Raw genomic sequence first — 20,916 nt, forward strand, 5'->3', positions numbered from 1 at the left:
GGAGACATTTTAGATAATAATCATAACACTTACATGTCACCTGAGATGTTACCAGTAGAGCCAGGAGAGAGTCAAAAGCAATACACACACACACACACACACACACACACACACACACACACACGAAAGAAAACTGTGTCTTTACTGCTGATCTTCTTTGTCATTGGAAAAAGACTAAAGTCTGTGAGATTAGGGACCGTGCCTTTCTTATGTACTGCTGCATCTGCTGTACCTAGCTCAGGGTACAGTGCAGATGGGGTACTCAAGAAATCATTGTTGAAGTGTAGATGAACGAATGGATACATGGATATGTAAGTGAATGAGTATTCTTCCTTCCAGCTGTCTTACCTTAACACATTGCATAAAACAAACAACGGACACCCAGAAGGCTGCCTTCTAAGGGAACATTTGATACTTTGACACAGGAAGTAACTATCAAGTGAATGATTTTTTTTTTTTAAGTAACAGGAGAAGACTTTTTGATGTGGCACTCAACCTGAAAGTTGTTTTTTTCCTGTCAAGTTAGGACAGTATGGCACTCTGAAGGCAAAGAAAAGAAATTCCTGGGTATTGGCAGGTAGTTGTAGAAATCAGCTCTGGCAAATTTCCTTTGGAGAGTGGTTTCCCACTCTCAAGTAATGTTTGGACCTGTGCACTATCAAATAGGAATGGGAATAGCTAGGGCTAATAAATACAGTTCCTGGTCAGGTATGGTGGCACATACCTGTAGCACTCAGGAGGTTGAGGCAGGAGAATTGCCATGAGTTCAAGACCAGCCTGGGCTACATAATGAGTTCAAAGTCAGCCTGAACTATACAGCAAGACCCTGTCTCAAAAACCAGAAAGAAAGAAAGAGAGAGAGAGAGAGAGAGAGAAAGAAAGTTAATTCATAAAGACTACTTCAGGTCTCAATATAGAAGACTCTTAGACTTCATTGTCCATATATGCTTTATCCTCCCTGATAAAGAAAGTTACTCTCCAGGGTGGACCAGGCGGGGAGATAGAGTGAGATGAGATCAGGCATAAAAATGACTGATATGTAGAAAAGAAGCAGTTTTATTGAAGTATAATTTACATACCATAAAAATCACCTATTAAAATCTGGGCATGATGGTGCACACCTATAATCCCAGCACTCAGGAGGCTGAGCCAGGAGAGTCACTGTGAGTTCAAGGCTAACCTGGCTTACATAGCAAGATCCTGTCTCAACCCTCCCCAAAAAATCACACATTAAGTATAGATTTTAGTAAATTGATGAAGTTTGCAACTGTCGCTCCACTCTAGTTTTCAACTATTGCTGTCATCCCCCAAATTTCTCTTACTCTAGTTTGTAGTCACTCCCTACTCTGATCCCTAGCCCCAGACAACTACTGTTCTGCTTTCTGTCTCTGTAAATTTGTCTTTTCTAGAAATGTCATGTAACTAGGATCGTGCAAGACAAAGTCTTTTCTGTCTCCTAATTTACATACTGTCTTTAAGGTTCACCTGTGATATATAGTTTATTTTTTGTGTGTTGTTGTTGAATAGTGTTCCATTATATAATATCATGTTTTATTTAGTCAATGGGCATTTGGATGTTGTCCATTTTTTAAGCTATTTCTAAACTTTGCAGTACCTGTTTTCAGTACATGATGATTACATTCATTGTGGGAGGTTGGTATGTGTACATAACACTTCTTATTCTTGTTACTTTCCCTTCCTCTTCTCTCCCTCATCCCCCCATCCACCTCTTGCTTCCTTACTCATACACAAAATATCTAGCTCCCTGTTTTTCAGCTATTATGAATAATGATTCTATGAACATATTTTTGTAAGTCTTTGTGTGAGCATATTTTTGTTGTTGGTTCTTTTGGGTAAAAATCTAGGGAATGAATTACTGCATCATATGCTAAATTTATATTTAACTTTTTAAGATATCGCCAAAGTAGCTGCATCATTTTACATCCAGTAAAGTATGTTATTCCAATTTTTCCACAGCTTCTTTACTTGTTCTAGTCAGTCTTTTGGATCACAGTCTTTCTAGTGAATTTATAATGAGTAGTATCTCATTGTGATTTTAATTTGGATTTCCCAAGTCAAGGAAAAATCACCTTTTCATGTGTTTTTTAGCTATTCAAATAACTTCTTTAGTGAGATGTTGTTATGGCTTGTGTTTAGATGTCCCCCCAAAGCCTCATGTGGTCATAGGTGGGGCTTTTTCAGAGGTGGCTGGATCTAGAGTATGTGATTAATTCACAGTGCAATGCTAGGATCAAAAGTGCTAGGAATAAGGGTAGGTGATTACTAAAACAGTCCACTGGCTGGTTTGGCACCATACTAATCACCATAGCCTGGATACAATATAAGGGACAGAAAGAGGCTTGTCTGATGTCTCGCTTGCTTTGCTACCTTCTGCCCACTATAAACTATTTCTCATCTGCAATTCCTGTCTGTCATGCCACCATGCCTTGGAGTTAGCTGATTATGGACTGAAACGTCTACAAACTGTGATCTAAATAAATCTTTTTCCCTTCAACTTTGGATTTCAGGTATTTGGTCTCAGAAATTAGAGAAAACTAGGTGTTTTGTCTTATTGTTCAATTATGACATTTTTTCTGGATACAACTCCACCAGATATATGATTTGCAAATATTTTCTCTTAGTATGTGGATCATATTTTCATTCTCTTAATTGTCCCTTTCAAAGAGAAAAAGTGTTTCTTTTTTAATCTGAGGCTTGTATTTCTGTTGTTTGAACTTCCCCTGCATCACTGTCCCTCCTCCATACAGCCATTGCTGAGTAAGACAACAGTGAACAATAAACTGGGCAGATTGTATTCTCATTCTCACTTGAGCTTGAGAAACGAATTGGGAGCCAAGTTAGCTTACTGGATGGCCATGAGCTGGGCCCCCCATCACCTGCAGCAGCCATCCCTGGACTAGCCTTGGTCCCTTCCTTTCTGAGGTTTGGTGGTTGCATAATTCCATGGTTCCTTCAGATACCTTTCTATCCTTGTAACATACTCCCACCCTGCTTAAGGGCTTGGGTCTATTATTTGCAATGAATAAGCCATCACTATAATAGGCACCCATGACTAAGACTCACACTACCTGCCCAGGATCCACAGCCTGCTCCATTATAACTCAGGTTTCAGGACCTCAGCCCAGACTTGTGTCCTCACTGAACTCTCATTAAGCACTGATGACATTTGCTTCTCAAGTGTGTCTTCCCTGGGACAGTCTTCCTAGGCCTTCTAGGAGACAATTAGCTCATCTGACACACTGTGCTAATGAGAAAGGCAGAGTAAACTTTCAATCCTTCCTTACTCTCTGGTAGCATGTGCATATTGTAAGGAGGTATTTCTGAAAACAATGGCACTTTTGTTTTCCAAACCAAAAATGACTTGACTAGCACCATTTCAGGTTAAACAAGAGAGGAGAGGGAATGTTTCTGGGAAACAGGGACTGTGTTGTGCTCCTGTGATTCACCTCTTCTAAGAAGCAGCTTCTTTCCTTCAGCAGAAAGCAGTCTGGAGAGCAAAGAGCCACCATTGCTTCCCATCAGGGACAGCAAGTAGCCCCAGAGGGTGACTTCAGAACAGGCAGCAGCTCCAAAAGGGAGACCACCAGCTCCAGTGACAGTAACAAGTGTGACAGGAAGTTCTGGTTTGGGGCGTGTGGTCTGAGTGAAAAAACACAGTCTTTGGAATCAGGTCAAGTTCTCTTTAAATTCCAGGCTTACTGTACATACAGACAAGTTCTGAGCCTGCTTCCTCACCTTTAAAACAGAGTTGATGATGATAATGGCAACTTGGAAGAGTCAAGGGTTTCATTCATTTGTGAAAAGGCTGGCACACTGACTCCCCTATATTATTTATTTCGCTTACCCTTTTTGAAACAGAACTCTGAAGTTTCTATTGTTTCTCTCTCTCTCTCTCTCTCCCTCTCTCTCACACACACACACGCACAAATGATTTTCAAAAGAATCATTCTTCTAAGTATTGAGACGTTTCACAATTATTCTTCTGAAACTATTCAAGTCAGCAGATACATACTCATACTCTAAAAAGCATGTTACATTTTTCTGTAGTTTCAAGTTAGATTATATCTACTGGATCATGCAGTAATGCTACCAATCAAAAAGCTATCTAAAGTTTCAGAATATTCAGAAATCAGGAAATTTTAATGGCTATTTATTTTTGAATAGTTTAGTGAAAGCATCTGAAAATTCCATTTCCCACACATAAAGAGATCCTTTCATAATTATTCTAACATCTTTATTCTTTCCATCAAACTTCACAAACTCATCAGAACTTCATGTTATTTATCCTAACTCAGGATCAGCTACCTGTGTAGCTACCATGGATATAAAAATCATTATCAAGAGCCACATAATTAAGAAGTTTATATGTGGACTGAATTCCTAAAAACTCATGGGAAAATCTACCACCCTAACCTTGAAACATCAGTCCATGTATAAGAAAATGACAACAGTAATATTTGTTGAGTGCTACCCTTGTGAGAGGCAGTGTGCAAACAATTCTAAATGGATTGTTTCATTTAATTCTCATAAACCAACAAAATAGGTACTTTTTTTTTTTTTTTGATAGTCTTGGTATGTATCTCAAACCATCCTTGAACTCATGGAGCAATCCTCCTATCTCCCTAGTGCTGGGATTACAGGTGATTGTCACCACACCCTGATAAGATAGGTACTATTCTTATACCCTCCCCTTTTTTTAGGCAAAGAAACTCAAAGTTAAAATATGGAAATAGTGGCAGTTCTCACAACTAAATTATAGAATTGGAATCCAGGCTTCCTGTCTCAGAACCCAAATTCTTTACCAAGGTATTTTTTTTCATTGTGGTAAAATCACATAACATAAAACTTACCAGTTTAACCAATTTTAAATGTACAGTTCTATGGCATTAAATACACTCCTATTGTTTTGCTACCATCACCATCCATTCATCTTCAGAACTTTTTCATCTTCCTAAAATCTCTTCCCATTAAACACTTCCTTGCCATTAACCTCCAGCCCTGTGAAAATATCTTTCTCTCTATAAATCTGACTATACACCTAGAGGTGGAATCATACAATATTTATCCCTTTTTGGCTGGCTTATTTTGTTTAGGATAATTTTGTTAGGTCTCAACAGTATTGCACCATGTGTCCGAATGACTTTCTTTTCAAGGCTGAATAATATTTCATTGTATATGTGTCCCATCTTGTTTAACCAGATATCTTCCATTGGGCCCTTAGATTGCTTCTACCTTTGACCATTATGAATAGTGCGGCTATGAACATGGGAGGAAGTATCTATTTCTCCCAGTCTCTGCTTTCAGTTCTGTTGAGTATATATACATCAACTAAAATATTTTCAATCATTTTTCCTGGTTTTATATTGGCCAGTTATTCATTTGTTTGTTTGGTTTGGTTTGTGCATGTGCATGTGTGTGTGCACACACATATCAATTTATGAATTACAAATGTGCAGACATCTAGGGAAATCCTTATGTGTCATCTTAAACTGGTATCCGGGAGAGCAGCAGGAGGAGGTACAGATAAGCATAGGCACATACAAGTGGATTCCTGAACCAGACAGAAGTTTCCAGGCCAAAGGTATTTTAGACATAATTTCCCAACCTTGGTTAACATGGTCTTTTGGCATGCATTTTGTAGGCACTGAAGACATGACAACCTCTAAAGAATTTAGATAGAGACAGTTAGAAGAGGAAAAGAGTACTACTCAAAAAAAAAAAAAAAAGGTTGTGGCTCTGAGGTCTACTGTGAAGCAGGAAGGAAATGTATGAACACATTATTGAAATTAAAGTCAGCCTTTAAAAAAGCAAAGGAACCAAAAAAATTAAAAACAAACAAGCATAAAAAAGTAAAGGGACAAATATTGTACTATGTAATGAAAAAGAATGTTCAGAATCAGCTACAGCTGAGCATTGAAAGATACACACTCTTAAAAGGCTGCTTCTGCCACTATTAACTTTTGCTAAGCTTTTATGAGAATCCCACTGAGTAATTGTTGTCTTAAATACAGTCACCTTAAACCAAAACACAGTTGTCTGTCCCTACACACAGGTAGGGGATTTTTTAGTCTGATAAAGCATCTACCAGAATTGCTCTTTGGTTGTTTTGTTTTGTTTTGTTTTGTGTTTTTCCTATTTAAACCATATTCGTTGCCCAAAGTGGTAGTACACGCTAGTAATCCTAGTACTCAAGGGGCTCGAGTTCCAGGCCAGCCTGAGCTACATAGTGAGATTCTGTCTCAAAACAAAAACAAAAGAAAAAAGAAAGATTTTTTTAAAATCTTCATTACCTCACTACTTTCTTCACTTTACAGCACCACAGCCACATGGAAAGATCGTGAGTCTCCCAGAGAGACCTGGGCTTCTACTTCAAGCTGACAGTGTGTCCTCATATTTCTATTGGCCATCCTCAACCTGTTTCCTAATCTGAAAACAGGGATAAAAAATTCCCAACTCAAATGATTTTTGAAAGGATCAAGTAAGATAAATTCCTAGCAGGTAGCAATGGTTCACTAACTGACTGCACTTCTTGCCCAGATTTAGGGACTGATGAATAGTTTTTAATCTACCTTCCAAATTTTCTTCACATAATATAAATATGTGTGTGTATAAGGGAGGTCCTTACTTTCTCAGTCTTACATTTATAAACATGTGAGCCAGACGTGGTGGCATGTGTCTGTTAATCCCAGCTACTCAGGAGGCTAAGGCAGGAGGGTCACAAGTTTGAAGCCAACTTGGGCAATTTAGTGAGACCCAACTCAGAACAAAAATTAAAAGGGTTGGGGGCCCAGAGATTTAGCTCAGTGGTGTCGCTGCCTGCCTCACAAGCACAAGGTCCTGAGTTTGATCCCCGGTACCAAAAAAAAGAAAAGAAATATAAGGGCTGGGAATGTAATTCAGTGGTAGAGCACCCCTGGGGTTAATTCACAGCAAAAAAAGGAAGGAAAAAAAAAAAAAGATAAAGAAGGTACTGGCCTGAAGAGGTGCCATGTGTACAGAATCTGGAAAATAAGAAAAGACACACCATGAAAGAAAAAGTACAAATGGTCATTGACTAAAAGAGTAGGGACTGTTCTAGATTAAAAGAGAGTTGAGAGACACCACAATTAAATGTAATGTTTGAACTTGTTTGGATCATGAAAAAAACAGTAAAAAGTCCTATTTGATACAATTATTGCAGATAGTTAATTTAGGAAGCATTTGATAGCCAATTAGAAAGGGACAAGGCCCAAGGCAGAGTCAGAACAGACATGGGGCAAACTAGGCTTGTGATCAAGGGCTGAATTAATAGAAACTAAGATCTAAAATGGAGACACAAAGGCTAAGCCTACAAACCTCCTCAGAGATAAACAACAGTGGAAAGCTATACTGTAACTAGCTCCATCTGGTCCAGTAAGCCTGAACAATGTAACAAACACAGACAGATGACCAGAACACTTTGACCTTCACTCCTCCCCGTTCCATAAATGCCTTTGTTCTTCTCTGTGCTACATATCCTTGCCAGAACTTTTTCTATTAAATCAATATTAACTAAGTGACTATAATTGTAATCCATAGGTTGAATGTAGTTTGAACCTAGGTAACCTGTGATGTGATTTTGCTGTATAAAACCCCCCTAAACAAAGAGCCTCAGCTGCAACCCACTTTCAGGACCCCTCCTGCTTCTCAGGAGTAAGACTCTCAGTGAGACTTTCCTACTTTTCACCTCCTTTGTCCCCAAGTCTATTCTTCCCCCCCGCCCTGGTTTTTTTGGTACCAGGGATGGAACTCAGGATCTTGCACTTTCGAGGCAGGCGCCAGAACCACTGAGCTAAATTCCCAGCCCTTCCAAGTCTATTCTTTAGTATCATGAGACATGAGCTCGGCACATCTAACCAGTTCAGAGTTACTTCCCTGTAACACAATCAGGGAATTTTTAATATGAACTAAATATTAGATGTGTTGAGGAATGATTTTTACTTAAGTTAGATAAGATAATGCTATTGTGACTGTATGTTTGTTTTGAGACAATGTTTCCCTAAATTACTCATGCTGGTCTTGAAATTGTAATCCTCCTACCTCAGCCTCCTGAGTAGCTGGGATTATCGGCACATGCCACCATTCTCAGTCCATGGTTATGTTTTTCTAAATGTTCTTGTCTGTGGGAGATGCATATCTAAATATTTATAGATGAAATGAAATGATATCTTGGATTTTCTTTAAACTATTCCAATGAGGGGAAGCGGGGGAGCAGATGAAACAAGATTATGAAAATGAGGTTAAGTGTTGAGATGGAATGATGAGAACATAGAGGTCCATTAAACTTTTCTATTCATATGTGTTTGAAATTTTCTATAATAAAAAGTTATTTTAAAAATTAAGACTAGAGTTTAGATGGAAAGAGGGACAAAAATGAAAATACATAAACCAAACAAACAATGGAAATAGAGAACTGTGGTCAGACTGGAGTGTTTCGGGAGGACTAAGTGAAGAATTTGATAAGTGGAGGAAGGAAGCATCAGCTTTCTGTTTTAGGGAAGTGGTGCCATTTATTGATACTAGGATTCCTAGAGGAAGAGCAGTTTGGGAAGGTCAAATAAGGAAAGCTTTCCAGGAGGCAACTGGTTCTAGGCATCTGGAGCTCAGCAGGGAGGTCTGGATCACAGATACAGATCTATGAGTCACTGACATTTAAATGGCATATAAAGTCAGGGCAGAGACCATAAGCTAGCCCAGAGAACCCAAGATCAAGCTCTAAAGGACTCTAACCCTTAAAGGCCTTGAAGAGATACTGAGATTGGGCAGCCAGAGAGAAAGGACAAAAAGCATGAGAATGAGGCAATGTGGAAACTAAGGAAGTGGTGTTTAAAATGCTGATAAGTAGTCATTGAAATAGTACTTTTAAAACTGTTTTCAGCATTTATGGATAAAATAGGTATTATTTTTGAGCTTCTGTAGTAAGTCACATTTTAATTCACACAGGCTATAAATTTTAAAGCATCGCTTCTAATGCATAAATATTTTCAAATTACAAACTACTGATATAAAGAACACAAACAATCCTTAATTGAGAACTTCCAAAGTAAAGCAAAATGAAAGTCTGATAAGCATTTTATGTATTCTTACTATGGTTACACGAAGTAATACTGTGCCAGAGAATGTATCAAGAGCTCACACTTATTGAAAATCTTCTGGGTGATGATATCTAATAGTTATAGAGTGGTTATTTCATAGTGGACACTATCCTACTCATACTATAATCTGCACAGATAACCCCATAACATGGTTCTATTGTACTTATTTTACAACATGAGGCACTAGATATAAATCCCTCAAAATGAGTGGAGGCCATATTTGAACACTTCTGGTGTGACTCTGAAGCCAGTCTGCCTAACTGCTATTCTCTATTACTTTCTTTTTTTTTTTTTCAGTGCTGGAGCTTGATCCCAGGGCCTTGCAAATGCTAAGCAATCACTTTACCACTGAGCTGCAACTTCAGCCCTACTTCTTTAATACTTGGCCCCCTATTTTAAATCTTTTTTAAAGCCCAGCATTGTAAATATTTTATATGCATTTTAAAAATTAATAAAAAGAAACTCAGGAAAGTTAAATAGCTGCCATGGGTCACAAATCCACTATGATCAATTTGGAGACTCTAACCAAGATTAGTACTTTCCAACTACATTAACTTCTTATACATAATGGTATAAAGTATATTAGGTACAAAGAAGTGTAAGACATGGTTTCAATACTCAAGAATCTCAGGATAGAGAGAAGGCAAGAGCAATTTAATTTAGGTAATGTATATTAGTAGCAAATGAATGGTATACACAATTATTAGAGAAATTTAGAGGAGAGAACATTGAGTCTCGAAGAATGACTAAGATTTAGATAAATACAAAATAGGAGAGTTGTTTTTTCTTGCTGAAAGAACAGTATTAATAAAGGCACAAGTAGGGCAGGATGACGTCAAAAGAGGGCAGATAAAGTAAGACACAAATTTCACTTCTGTCATGTATTCATATCTGGCACTTGATTTTTCTAACCTTTAGCTTTCTTACCTTGTATCAGAATGTTAAAACCTGTCTCTTGACCCTAGTGTGGTGGCTCTGGCACTCTAGGAGTTTGGGAGGCTGAGGCAGGAGAATGACAAGTTCAAGTCTAGCCTGGGAAATGTTGCAAGACTCTGTCTTAAAATACAAAACAAAGAAGAACGGCTGGGGATGTAGCTCATGAGAAGGCACTGGGTTCAATCCTCAGTACCACCAAAAACAAAAAAACAAAGCCTATCTCTTGGAATTTGGAAATCATTGTTAAGGTGTGTGATTCATGTACAGGACTGGCTGGTTACTGGGACTTGAAGACAATTGCTGCTTTAATCATAAAGTCCCAGGAGATCCCTGACTCTTGAGCATCTTTGGCATATTAGCTGTTTGAGCTGCGAAAAGCCCCAGTTCTGGACAGACTTATGTATGGTTTTTGAAATTTTTGTTAATTTAAATTGCTTTTCTTCTATTTCTTTTTTTTTTCTTTTTTTTTTTTCTTTTTTTAGTGCTAGGGCTGAAAGCCAAGGCCTCACACATGCTAGACAAGCACTCCACTATTGAGCTACGCCTTCAGCCCTTTAAATTGCTTTTGAAAATTTCATGGCAGAGGATACTTCATAAAGCTGGTTTTTTCAATGCTTTTCTGCTTTTAATGCTCATTTACATGATAGCTCTGGGAATGTCATTTTCATTTCTATGGTTTTTCTCAGCTAAGGCTTCAGAAGAGAAATTTTAGGTATAATCTGTTCCTTACATCAGCAATAAAAAAATTAGAAAACTGTAAGATTTATGTAATGTGGTATAGGCAGGTTTGGTGGTCAAGCCTACAACTCCTGATATAGAGAACAGGCAGAATTTGAAATATATCTTGAGATGAATAAGCAGTTATTACAGCTGCTACAGAGTAGAAAACATGCCAAACTGCTTCATTTTTCTTATATCCAAGTACCTGGTTTTCCCAAAACAGAAATCTTAGAGGTATACAAAGTACCTTAAGAGAGTTCAAGTCCTGAGTTGTTTTCCCATACTAGCAATTGTCTAATGTGCTCTTACCTGCTCTCCTGTGTGGTTAAGTGGTTGGATTTATAAAATACGCAACTGCATAGAGCATGGAACACAATCTTTGACCAAAAAAACAATGAAACTCACTGGAAATTTAAGCCATAGTTTTTCCTCTTTTGCATCCAGTAAGCAGCCTTCTTATTCTGTTCAACTTCCAACTCCTGCAAAGATACAGAAGCAGACTTATGTTCTATACACTATATACACATACACATATTCATACATACAGCTGCAAACACTTGCATGCACACGTGTACGAATACACAAAATCACAAAAGGGAAATTAGTAATAAAGTACTTTGAAAGGCTCAAATGTCAATATTGTTTATTTGTGAATGAAACAATACTTAAGGTTAATAAACATTCATATTAATATTAACCAAGCTTAGTTGGAAGTTAAATAGTATGACTCTTGTTTATACTAATAATCATTAACAGTTAAGAAAATAATAAATTTGGGATTTTAAAAATGTGCTTACTTGTACTTTCGTGTACTTTTAAATTTACTTTTTTTTTTTTTTTGGTACAGGGATCGAACTCGGATCTTTGCACTTGTGCAGCAGGCGATGAAACCACTGAGCTAAATCCCCAGCAACTTTCGTGTATTTTTGAAACGAAATTAATGAAGTACAGTCATTTCAACTTTAATTTTTTTTTTCGTCAGTGCTCAAGGTTGAATCCAGAACCTCACACATGCTATGCAAGCACTCTACCACTAAGCTATCTCTAGAGCCCTGAAGTAAAACTTTTAAAGTATAGAGTGTGAAAAATTAGAAGTGTCAGAAATATTGTTTCAGGTAAAATATAACAACAATAATGGGTATGCTGTTAGTTTACTTTCTCTAAAAGGGGAAAAACTAACTTTAAACTTCTTCTTGTTCCTGGGGCTGAGACTTGACTATCTTCTACACCTCATCTTACAACAGTTTTGCAGACCAGATGTTATTACTTCCATGTCATAGATGAGAAAACTAAAACTCTACATGGTTGCATAATTTGCTCAAGACTGTTCAGTTAACAAGTGGTGAGGCTGAACACTGACTCTCCACTATTGCACAGTACCTTGTCACAGAAAATTAAGCAAATAGATCTTGAATGCCTATTATGTGAAAAACATCATGCCAGGTACCAACAAAGGCATGCCAGGTGCTGACAAAGATAAGAAATATTTATCTCAATCTTAAAAGAAATGTACATCCTAGTCTAGATCTTATACTCTACTATAGACAGGACCAACTAGATAATTTTTGAGACCTAATACAAGATGAAGATGTAGGTGTCTTGTTTTAAAATTCTTAAAAATATCAAAATAGTGACATTTGAGCATTAAATCAGTCACTGGCCCTTATATGCACAAGGCCTGTACAACTGTATGAAACCAGCCTGAATGCAGGGCTCAGCAAATTATAGCTCACTGGCCAACTCCAGTCTGCTGCCTGTTTTTATTCAGTCATGAGCTAAGAATCATTTTTATATTATTCATCAGTTTCAAAATACTATTTTTTGATACATGCAAACTATATAAAATTCAAATTTTAGTGTCCATAAATAAAGTTTTATTAGAATACAGCCACATCCATTCTTTACATATTGTCTACAGCTGTCTCTGTGCTACATTCACAGAGATGACTAGTTGTATAGTAGAATACCTGCAACAGAGACAGACCATCTGGTCCACAAATTATAAAATATTTACTATCTGACCCTTGACAGAAAAGGTTTGCAAACCCTCATCCTAGTAGGAAGATCGAACACAGGTAACAAAAGAAAGGAGCAATAAGATATTATGGGATTCAAAAGAGAAGAGGCCATGTTAGGTTGGAAGGATCAGAAAAAATATTCTTAAACAAAGTAGGTGGAATAACAGGCTCGAATAACAAGCCAAGTATTTTCAAACTGAGATGAGGTGGGAAGTGATATTCTAGGCATTGAAAATTACCTACATACAACAGAGGAAAGGGAAGCTATTTTTTGGGGCAAGATAAAAGTCCACTCTGAGTGCAAACCAGCTTTAAATGAAAGGGAAAAGTGAGATATAAGAAGAGGGGAGTAATTGAAGGCTTTCTTCGGAAGGATGGGCTTCCTGAGTGTGCTTTAAGATAACGCATGTGACAACAGTGTGAAAAATGGATCACAGCAGCAACAGCCTGCAGCCACCAGGCTGCAAAGATCTGGGAGCTGAGAAGTTGTGGCAATGTTAACAGAAACAGAGACACGATGAAAGACCTTGTTAAATCACTGATAGATATGCCAATTGACTGATTATTCAAGAATAGGCAAAAGAAAAGTGTCAGGCTTGAAGAATGGGTAATTTTAAATTCAGTTGACAAAGAAGACCAAACTGGTGTGGTGACAGAGATGATGAGTTCAATTTGCACACATGACCAGTTTGAGGTGCCAGTGGGATATCCTGGTTAAGATGTCAAGGAACTGGGTAGGAACAGGGATTCAAATTCAGTATTACAAGATGGAGATTCTGGTATCCTCTGCATAGTGATAAAAAATTTAATACAAGTTCAATGATTCTCAGCCTAGTAGAGATGATAAATGTACTTTTAATTAAAATAAACTATTTACACACTCTCTCAAAATCTAAAATTCTAGTTTCAATCTTTTTTCTGAAGAAGAAAAAAATCAATTGCCCAAAGTCAAAGAGAGTTAGAAAAAAAAAAAAGAACAAAACCCTGTAATTCTAGCTACTCAGGAGGCTGAGGCAGAAGGGTGGTGAGTCAGAGGCCAGCCTGGGCAACAGTGAAAGACCCAGTATCAAAAGAAAAGAAAAAGGGAAAGGAAACCAAGCAAAGGGAAAGACAAGGAAAAGAGGAGAGAAGAGAGGAGGGGAGAGGAAACTTGTTTGAATTAAAACAGGAGTACCACTACAAATAAAACACTCAAAATTTTATGGTTAATACTAACTCTTTTCTTTCCTAGCTAATGGTAGATTGATTGTAGATGGCCAAAAATGAAACCAAAGAAGTCAAGGTCAAGGCCAGCCTATCCAAAGTAATGAGACTCGGTTTCAAAATTAAAAAGGGGCTGAGAATGTAGTCAACAACAGAGCAAGCATAAGGCCGTGGGTTCAATCCTCATATCAAGAAAGAAAGAAAGAAGAAAAAGAGGAGGGAGAGGGGGAGAGAGAGAGCGAGAAAGAAAGAAAGAAAAAGTTAAAAAAGGGAATAACACTGCTTCCATGAGCTAAAAACTTTAGGCTTTCTGACTTCTCAAATTTTCATGCAATTGATGAGATAGGAAAGTCAAATTTATTTGCAATTCATTCATTCAGAACTGATAATCTTGAAACTAAGTGCCTTTGAAATTTCCATTAAAAGGGGTTCTGTAAGAAACTAGAACTTATGGGAATAGGTAACATATCTAATTAACCTAAATTGTTTCTCTTTTTTTTTTGTTTTGGGTGCCGGGGATCAAACTCGGGTCCTTGCGCTTGCGCAACAGGCGGCGAAACCACTGAGCTAAATCCCCGGCCTGTTTCTCATTTTTTTTCCAGTACCAGTAATCAAACTCAGGACCTTGCACTTGTCAGGCAGTGCAGTGCTGCTGAGCTGCATCCCAGCCTTAAATAACCTAAATTATAAAATACCTAGAAAATACAAATGCAAAACGGTTGAGATAATTATAATTCATTCTTATTTAACTTAAGTTTGCTTAGTTTTGTGTGTTTAGAGTTCACTAAAAAATGTATACACACTTGAAGAAAAAAACTTGTACAAATATTTTAATATAAAAGTTATTGAGACATCATGAGATTAATGAAAGTTATCTTTGGGCTCTACAATTACAAGAGGTGCTCAAAGTTGTGGCCATTAGCTTCTAGACATTTATTAGCACAGCAAACTGCTGCTTGGGTAACCTTGGTCACTAAGATTGCTGCACATGCATTTTCAGTTTCTATTCTAAAGGCCAGCAGTGTAGTGGGTTTTCTGTGATATACAACATTCTCTAGGGTCCCCATATCAGAGTAACACCATCTGTTGAAAAACATCACACTATTTTTATTTTCTTGAAGTGTATATACATTTTTTGGTGGACTCTGAATATACATAGCGATACATATACACCATATATATATGTACATGTGTGCATATATATACATATATATACTCTTTCTTGGTTTCTCCTAGTTTTGTTTCCTTGTCTAAGACAAGTTCTCCCTATGTAGTCAGACTGGCCTTGCTATATGGGTTTGCCTTGATCTCAGCTATGTAGATCAAGATGGGCTAGAACTCTCAATCCTATCTCAGTCTTCTGAGTGCTATGATTACAGGTCTTAGTCACATCTGATCAACTATTATGTATTGTTAAAAGGGGTGAAATTAATCATATTTCATTTATTTTCCAAATTTATCAAAGTTCATAAAAATTTATTTCAAGGATAATTTGTACTGAATTAAGTACAAGTTAATATTTTAACAACCCCTACTTTTCCCGGCACTTTGCTCTGAATCTCCCATCCAAACTACTTCCAAGAAAAGAAAAAAAACCCAGTAAGTTTCTCATGCTAAGAGTAAGGAATCTTTTCTCTGGATATGGTAGGTTCCCTTGGTAAGTTCTTGTGCTTTTCAGAACAAGACATTTTTGGAACAGAAAATGGTTTTTGGCACCCTGAAGCCACATCATAGACCTACTTACTTACGGGTACTCTCTAAAGTCACTAAAGTGCCCCAGTTGTGCACTTTAATGTGCAATTTATTTTCTTTAAATTGTTAATTTAGGTACAGGGTATCAGCTCAATCGGGGATCATCAATTTGTTTATTACGTTTGGCGGAGTAATCTGGAAGGGTTCCCCGGGTTTTAAGTCACCAGTGGATGAAACACTTGTCAATTCAGGACGAATGCCTCTTCAAAAGACTGTCCTGGCCTAGGTTCCTGCAAGAGAGATCTAGGCGTGGACACTGCGTGCTCTCAGTTACTTCTCGAGCTACTTCTCCAGCACAAAAGGCTATGCGAACACCAACGGTTCGGAGGCGGTGGTGGTTGAATTATCGTTTGCATTAAGAGGCACCTTTTGGGTTTCCAAGCCCTGCACTCCGTTAACTGCTGGGGTCCGGCAGGGCGCGCGTGGGGGAGGCCAGCCCTCGATTCCGCCCACCTAGCAGCCTGCGGCGGCGAAGCTCAAGCGGCGGCGGAGGCGGGAGAAGCACCGTGGGTCGCATGACCTAAAGAACCGCGTGAACCCGGTCGAGCTCCCCGGGTGCAAGGGGCAGGCCGGAGCGAACTCCACTGCGAGAACCAACGCGCGGGACCCCGCCCGCGGCCCCGCCCCTTCCCGGCCCTCACCCCTTGCGCCCCGCCCGCGGGCGGAAGCGAGAGCGAGGCTGAACGCCTGACGTCAAGGCGACACCGCCAAACCTCGCCCAGAGTCAGGCGTGTAAACCAGCCCGAGCGGCAGCGGCAGCGGCAGGAGCGCCGCGGCGCCGGGAGCAGCGACCCGGAGGGAGCGCGGGGTGACGCTGGCTGCGGCGAGCCGGTGACAGCGTGAGAGGTTCGCAGAGTGCGTGCGTGGCCGCTGCGGGGAGCGCGGCGGCGCGGGGCGGGGGCCGGCGCCGGCCGAGGGGAGCGGGCGGGGTGCGGCGCGGCCGGGCCGGGCCGAGCGGGGCGGCCGGGGCCCCCCGCGGAGGCCCTGTGCGTGCGGCAGGTGGCGCGAGGGCCTGGCGCCCGGCCGGCGGTAGCGCTGCCTCCCGGGCCGGCGAGGAGGAACCTTTGCCGCCGCCGCCGCGGGGGAACAGCGCGCTTTGCGGAAGGGGTCAAATGTCTGAAATATGGCGGAGGAAGTGAGAGCCCGAGGACCCCCCCCCCCCCGCCGCTCCCTCCCGGCCGCGGCCACGCCGCCTCTCCCGCTGCCCGCCTTCCTCTGCCGGCCGCCTCGGTCCCCTCCCGGGTGTGAGTGAAGTTAGAACGGAAACCAGAAAAGTTGTCCTTTGCGAAGATCTGGCTTCCTGACCAGCCCCGAGCCGGGGCGTGGAGCGTTTGGGGGGGGGGGACCACTCCCCGGCCCCCTGCGGGCCCGAGCCTGACAGGGAAAAAGTTTGCCTGAAATGGGGCTGACTCGCTCCATTTGTTGCGGGAAGTGGCAGGAGGAAGGCAGCGGAGGGAGCCCCACCTAGTCTGGCAGCCGCCACCGTGTAGAGAAGAACTGTTAAAGGGGCCTTTCCCTTCGTCAGCAAGAGGAAATCTCTTTTTCTTGCACAGAAAGAGAGAGAAAAAAAGATCCAGGAAGTTTGACCTCGTCTCTTTCGCCATCTCGATGTGTGTAATCCTAAAATTGGCTTAACAGCGCCATGAATTTTATCTGAAAGTACTCGTAGTGAACCAGGCCCTCTGGATTTTTCTTCGGGGGGTGGGGAGAACCCAACCCTTTTGGAGAAAAGATCGTCCTTGCGGTTTGAGCAGATGGTTTGCTTCCCCTTCGCTTGTCCCCCTTGCACGCTCTCAGTAGTTTAGAAAACATTTTGATCCTATAACTCCTGATTAGCATGAATAGAAGCACTTCTCTATTACAGTAACGGAAAATCATATTTGTACAGAGTTGAAAGTGGACACTGAAATGAAAATTGTGATTTTAAAATCCAGTTTAGTTGGATTTTTGTTTTGCTGGTCGTATGTAGCTAATATGTAGATATATATACACATATATGTAATCAAGTACCTTATTAAAGCTTCTACCTTTGTAAATTTTATTTTCAACCCTTTTTTAAATAATTAAAATGATGTTTAGTCTTACTCAAAAAGAGCTTAGCAAGAAGTAACCTAAAAAGAGATGTTCATTTAACTTCAAACTCTTATCATTTTTTTCAAAGCTGACTCTTGAAATAGTATTCATTGAGTCATAATGGAGTCATAGGACTTTATATGAGCCGGAAGGGACTATTTAGATCATCCAGTCCCACCCTGTCTTTTTATGGAGGAGGAAACTGAGGCCTAGAATAGATAAGATAACCAGTTAGTGGGCCTGCTGACTTTTAGGACAGTAATCTAGCCATCATAGGCACCCTGGAAGAAGAAATATGACATTTTTATAGTGAGTTAAATCTTACAGAGATTACTAGTCCCATCATATACCCAAAAAAGTGAGCACTTTAGTCAAATCGTGTGGAATAACCCCTTGGGTAGTTTTATTCCCAGGTTTTTGGAGAGTTAATTAATATGTACTCAGGAGACTAATTTTGTTTAAGGACACAGAATCTTGTAGTCTTATTTGACGCCATCCATTCCTTTAATCTTTGCACTACATTATATTTACTTGCATTTTCTTGACATTCACAATAAATTGTGAAGCATCCTTGTTTGAGAAAGCCCCAAAGTACGTTGTTGAAACACATGTATAGCCAGTTTGATTTTAATGTGCCGTGTATCAAAATACAGCTGAAGAGTCCAATACTAAACTTAGTTTTAGAATGTGGTATGGGGCGTGAAATGATCACTACTATGTCTTTACGTTTTCTCACCCAGCCCCAAGAAAGTCATCTCTCTTTCTATGACACCCATGCTTGTCTTCTATTATAATAATGTGTTTGTAAATGTAAACTCCGAGAACATAAGTTTGCTTTTTATATGTCCCAAATCATTGGCCAATAGAGGCATGTAGACAATACTAGTTAAATGAAAACACCATGAGGATAGGGCTTTGATCTGTTTTATTCTCCACAGTATTCTTCATTCCTAGGACCTGGCCTAGGTAAAAGTAATGTTTAGGATTAAAATGTTAAGAATAATAATAGTAATGAACATGCAAAGTAATGTGTATTTGAAAAGAAAAGCGTAATCCTTTCAAAGAAATACTTCCACATTGCCTTTGGAATCTCCTTACGGACTGATTTTCATTTTTTCCTCAATCCTTGACAGAATTCCAATAATTTCTCTTGGCTGTGTAAAAGGAAAGTAAGTATAGTAAAGAACCACTATATGGAAGGTCTAGCAAGGTGAAATAACTTTTTTTAACTGACCTATGTATATAATGGTCTTTCAAATGTATCTTCCTGTATAATTTAATTGATGGAAGGCCTATATAAAGATATGGCCTATGAGGACTAATTATACGTATCTTATTTTAAATGTAAAGTCTAAAAGTTAGATGAAAAGCTCACATTTGGGGTTTTTTGCCTTTTAAGTAATTGATAAATACTTGTTGAGGGAATGAAATTAATCTGTGAATTTGGATCTGATTCAGAGAAAATATGATTTTACAAAGGTGTTGTCCCCCCTATAACATAGTTTACATGAGTAATTTTATGATTCCTTGTCAGACTGCCCAAATCATTTACCTGAAAATATAAAATATGTCCTTGTGTGTGTCTGTGTTGATAAAAGGGGATGAGTATTGATTTGTAGTGTAGATTTAACTGGGACTAGGGATAGTTTACTGTTTGTGAACTAAATATTCAGAAGCTGATTTTTCAATACCAGTGATGTTACAGGTTCACTGTAGAAAAGCTGGAGAGCCAAGCATGGTCATGGATCCTTGTAATACCAGCGCTCGGGAAGGCTGAGGCAAGAGGATCTCCAGGAAGTGGAGACCAACCTGGGCTTACCTAGTGAGTTCCAAGCCAGCCTGAACTACATATTGATACTGTCTCAGAAAAGATAAAGACTTGATAAAAATTGATCTTAAGCTTTCTAACACTTTAAATGTATGCCTTTTGTCCCCCCCCCCCCCACACTTTGTTTTGTTTTGTTGGGAGAAGGTCTCACTATGTAGTCCTGCCTCAGCCTCAGAAGTGCTGGGATTATAGGCAACTCCTGCCATGCCTGGCCGTTCCGTTTATTTTTGAAGTTTCTATGATCTTAGAGATTATGCTGAAGTTTTTACTGGTTAGTTCATTCAAATTGAACTTTTTAGATAGAATAATTTAAGAAATAAACATCATAATGAATGCCATGATTCATTTTAACATTGGAAACAAAACTTTTAATTCATCTGTGTGTGTGTTTGTAAACAAGAGGATTGTACCATGTTTTGTGCTAAAAACTAGTGTTCATAGATATTTTGCAATGGTGTTCAAAGGTATTACCATTTGAGGACTTCAATCTTTTATTAGTTCTTTGGAAATCTAATGAACACAGTGGGATCATTAGGTACAAAGAATAGAATGAATATATCCATTTATAGTAAAAACTGACCTGCTAGATAATATGTTGTACTTTGTATCAGTAGAATACTGACTTTCAAGGCTAATCTTTCTAGGCATAGAGTTTCTATTTTAAATGAAAATGTTTTCGAGAACTTTTGGGCTGCTTTAAAAAAAAAAAAAATCATATTTGAAAATTGACCACTAGCAAAAAGAATATCCCTTACTTTCCATACTTCATAACACTGCTGTACTTATTCCAAAATTGTGAAAGCCCCCGCCACGCACATATCAGTGGAGAATCAAAACATTTTAAATTGTTTCCAAGGAAATTTTGAGTTATTTTTTAAAAGGGTTGATTGTAGCTCAATTGTAGAATACTTGCCTACCATTCACAAGGTCCTGGGTTTGAGCACCACACACACAAAAAAGACAACTCTAAAAGAAATGAAAACGGGGGGGGGGGGTTTAAAATAACATTTAAATTACTTCTCTAAAGTAAAAATATTTGCAGCATGAGCTGCAGAATTTCCATCTGGTTTTTATTATACAGAAGGACAATATTTTAAAGTATCACTGCTTAAAATTGATTGTATAGAAAATTGTAGTTTTTAACCATAGAGAGTAAATGTTCTGAATATGAATTTTATATCTGATTCCCAAAACTTAAATCTTTTACTATACTCTTATTTTATACTTTTGCTTTTATTACTGTTTTATACAG

At 39.0% G+C, this 20,916-nt stretch overlaps 2 protein-coding genes across 13 annotated transcripts in view; one reads left to right on the forward strand and one right to left on the reverse strand.

Annotated features, from left to right (window-relative positions):
* LOC147823637 (uncharacterized) overlaps positions 1–17,423 on the reverse strand; it is a 121,549-nt gene extending 104,126 nt beyond the window's left edge. For 2 of the 6 annotated variants that reach the window (XR_015443450.1, XR_015443448.1), the window contains exons 1-2: positions 16,130–16,392; positions 11,196–11,269 (exon numbers count right to left, since the gene is read on the reverse strand). Coding sequence is in view for 2 of the 6 variants with exons in the window: in XM_087192403.1 (XP_087048529.1) it covers positions 11,196–11,269; positions 16,405–17,367 (1,037 nt within the window). In the remaining 4 variants the exon portion in view is untranslated. The other 4 variants (XR_015443451.1, XR_015443449.1, XM_087192403.1 and 1 more) reach the window with 3 other exon arrangements.
* The window catches only part of Rap1b (RAP1B, member of RAS oncogene family), a 40,532-nt gene continuing 36,089 nt past the window's right edge, over positions 16,474–20,916 (forward strand). For 3 of the 7 annotated variants that reach the window (XM_087192405.1, XM_021252355.2, XM_021252356.2), the window contains exons 1-2: positions 16,481–16,609; positions 19,542–19,658. The gene's annotated coding sequence lies outside the window, so the exon portion shown is untranslated. Of the gene's footprint in view, positions 16,610–19,530; positions 19,659–20,916 lie in introns of all 7 variants that reach the window. The other 4 variants (XM_021252357.2, XM_004875043.3, XM_004875044.4 and 1 more) reach the window with 3 other exon arrangements.

Source organism: Heterocephalus glaber, unplaced genomic scaffold (genome assembly GCF_053883595.1).
Source record: "Heterocephalus glaber isolate CG9 unplaced genomic scaffold, H.glaber_assembly_v1.0 deba00001571, whole genome shotgun sequence".
NCBI classification, from domain to species: domain Eukaryota; kingdom Metazoa; phylum Chordata; class Mammalia; order Rodentia; family Bathyergidae; genus Heterocephalus; species Heterocephalus glaber.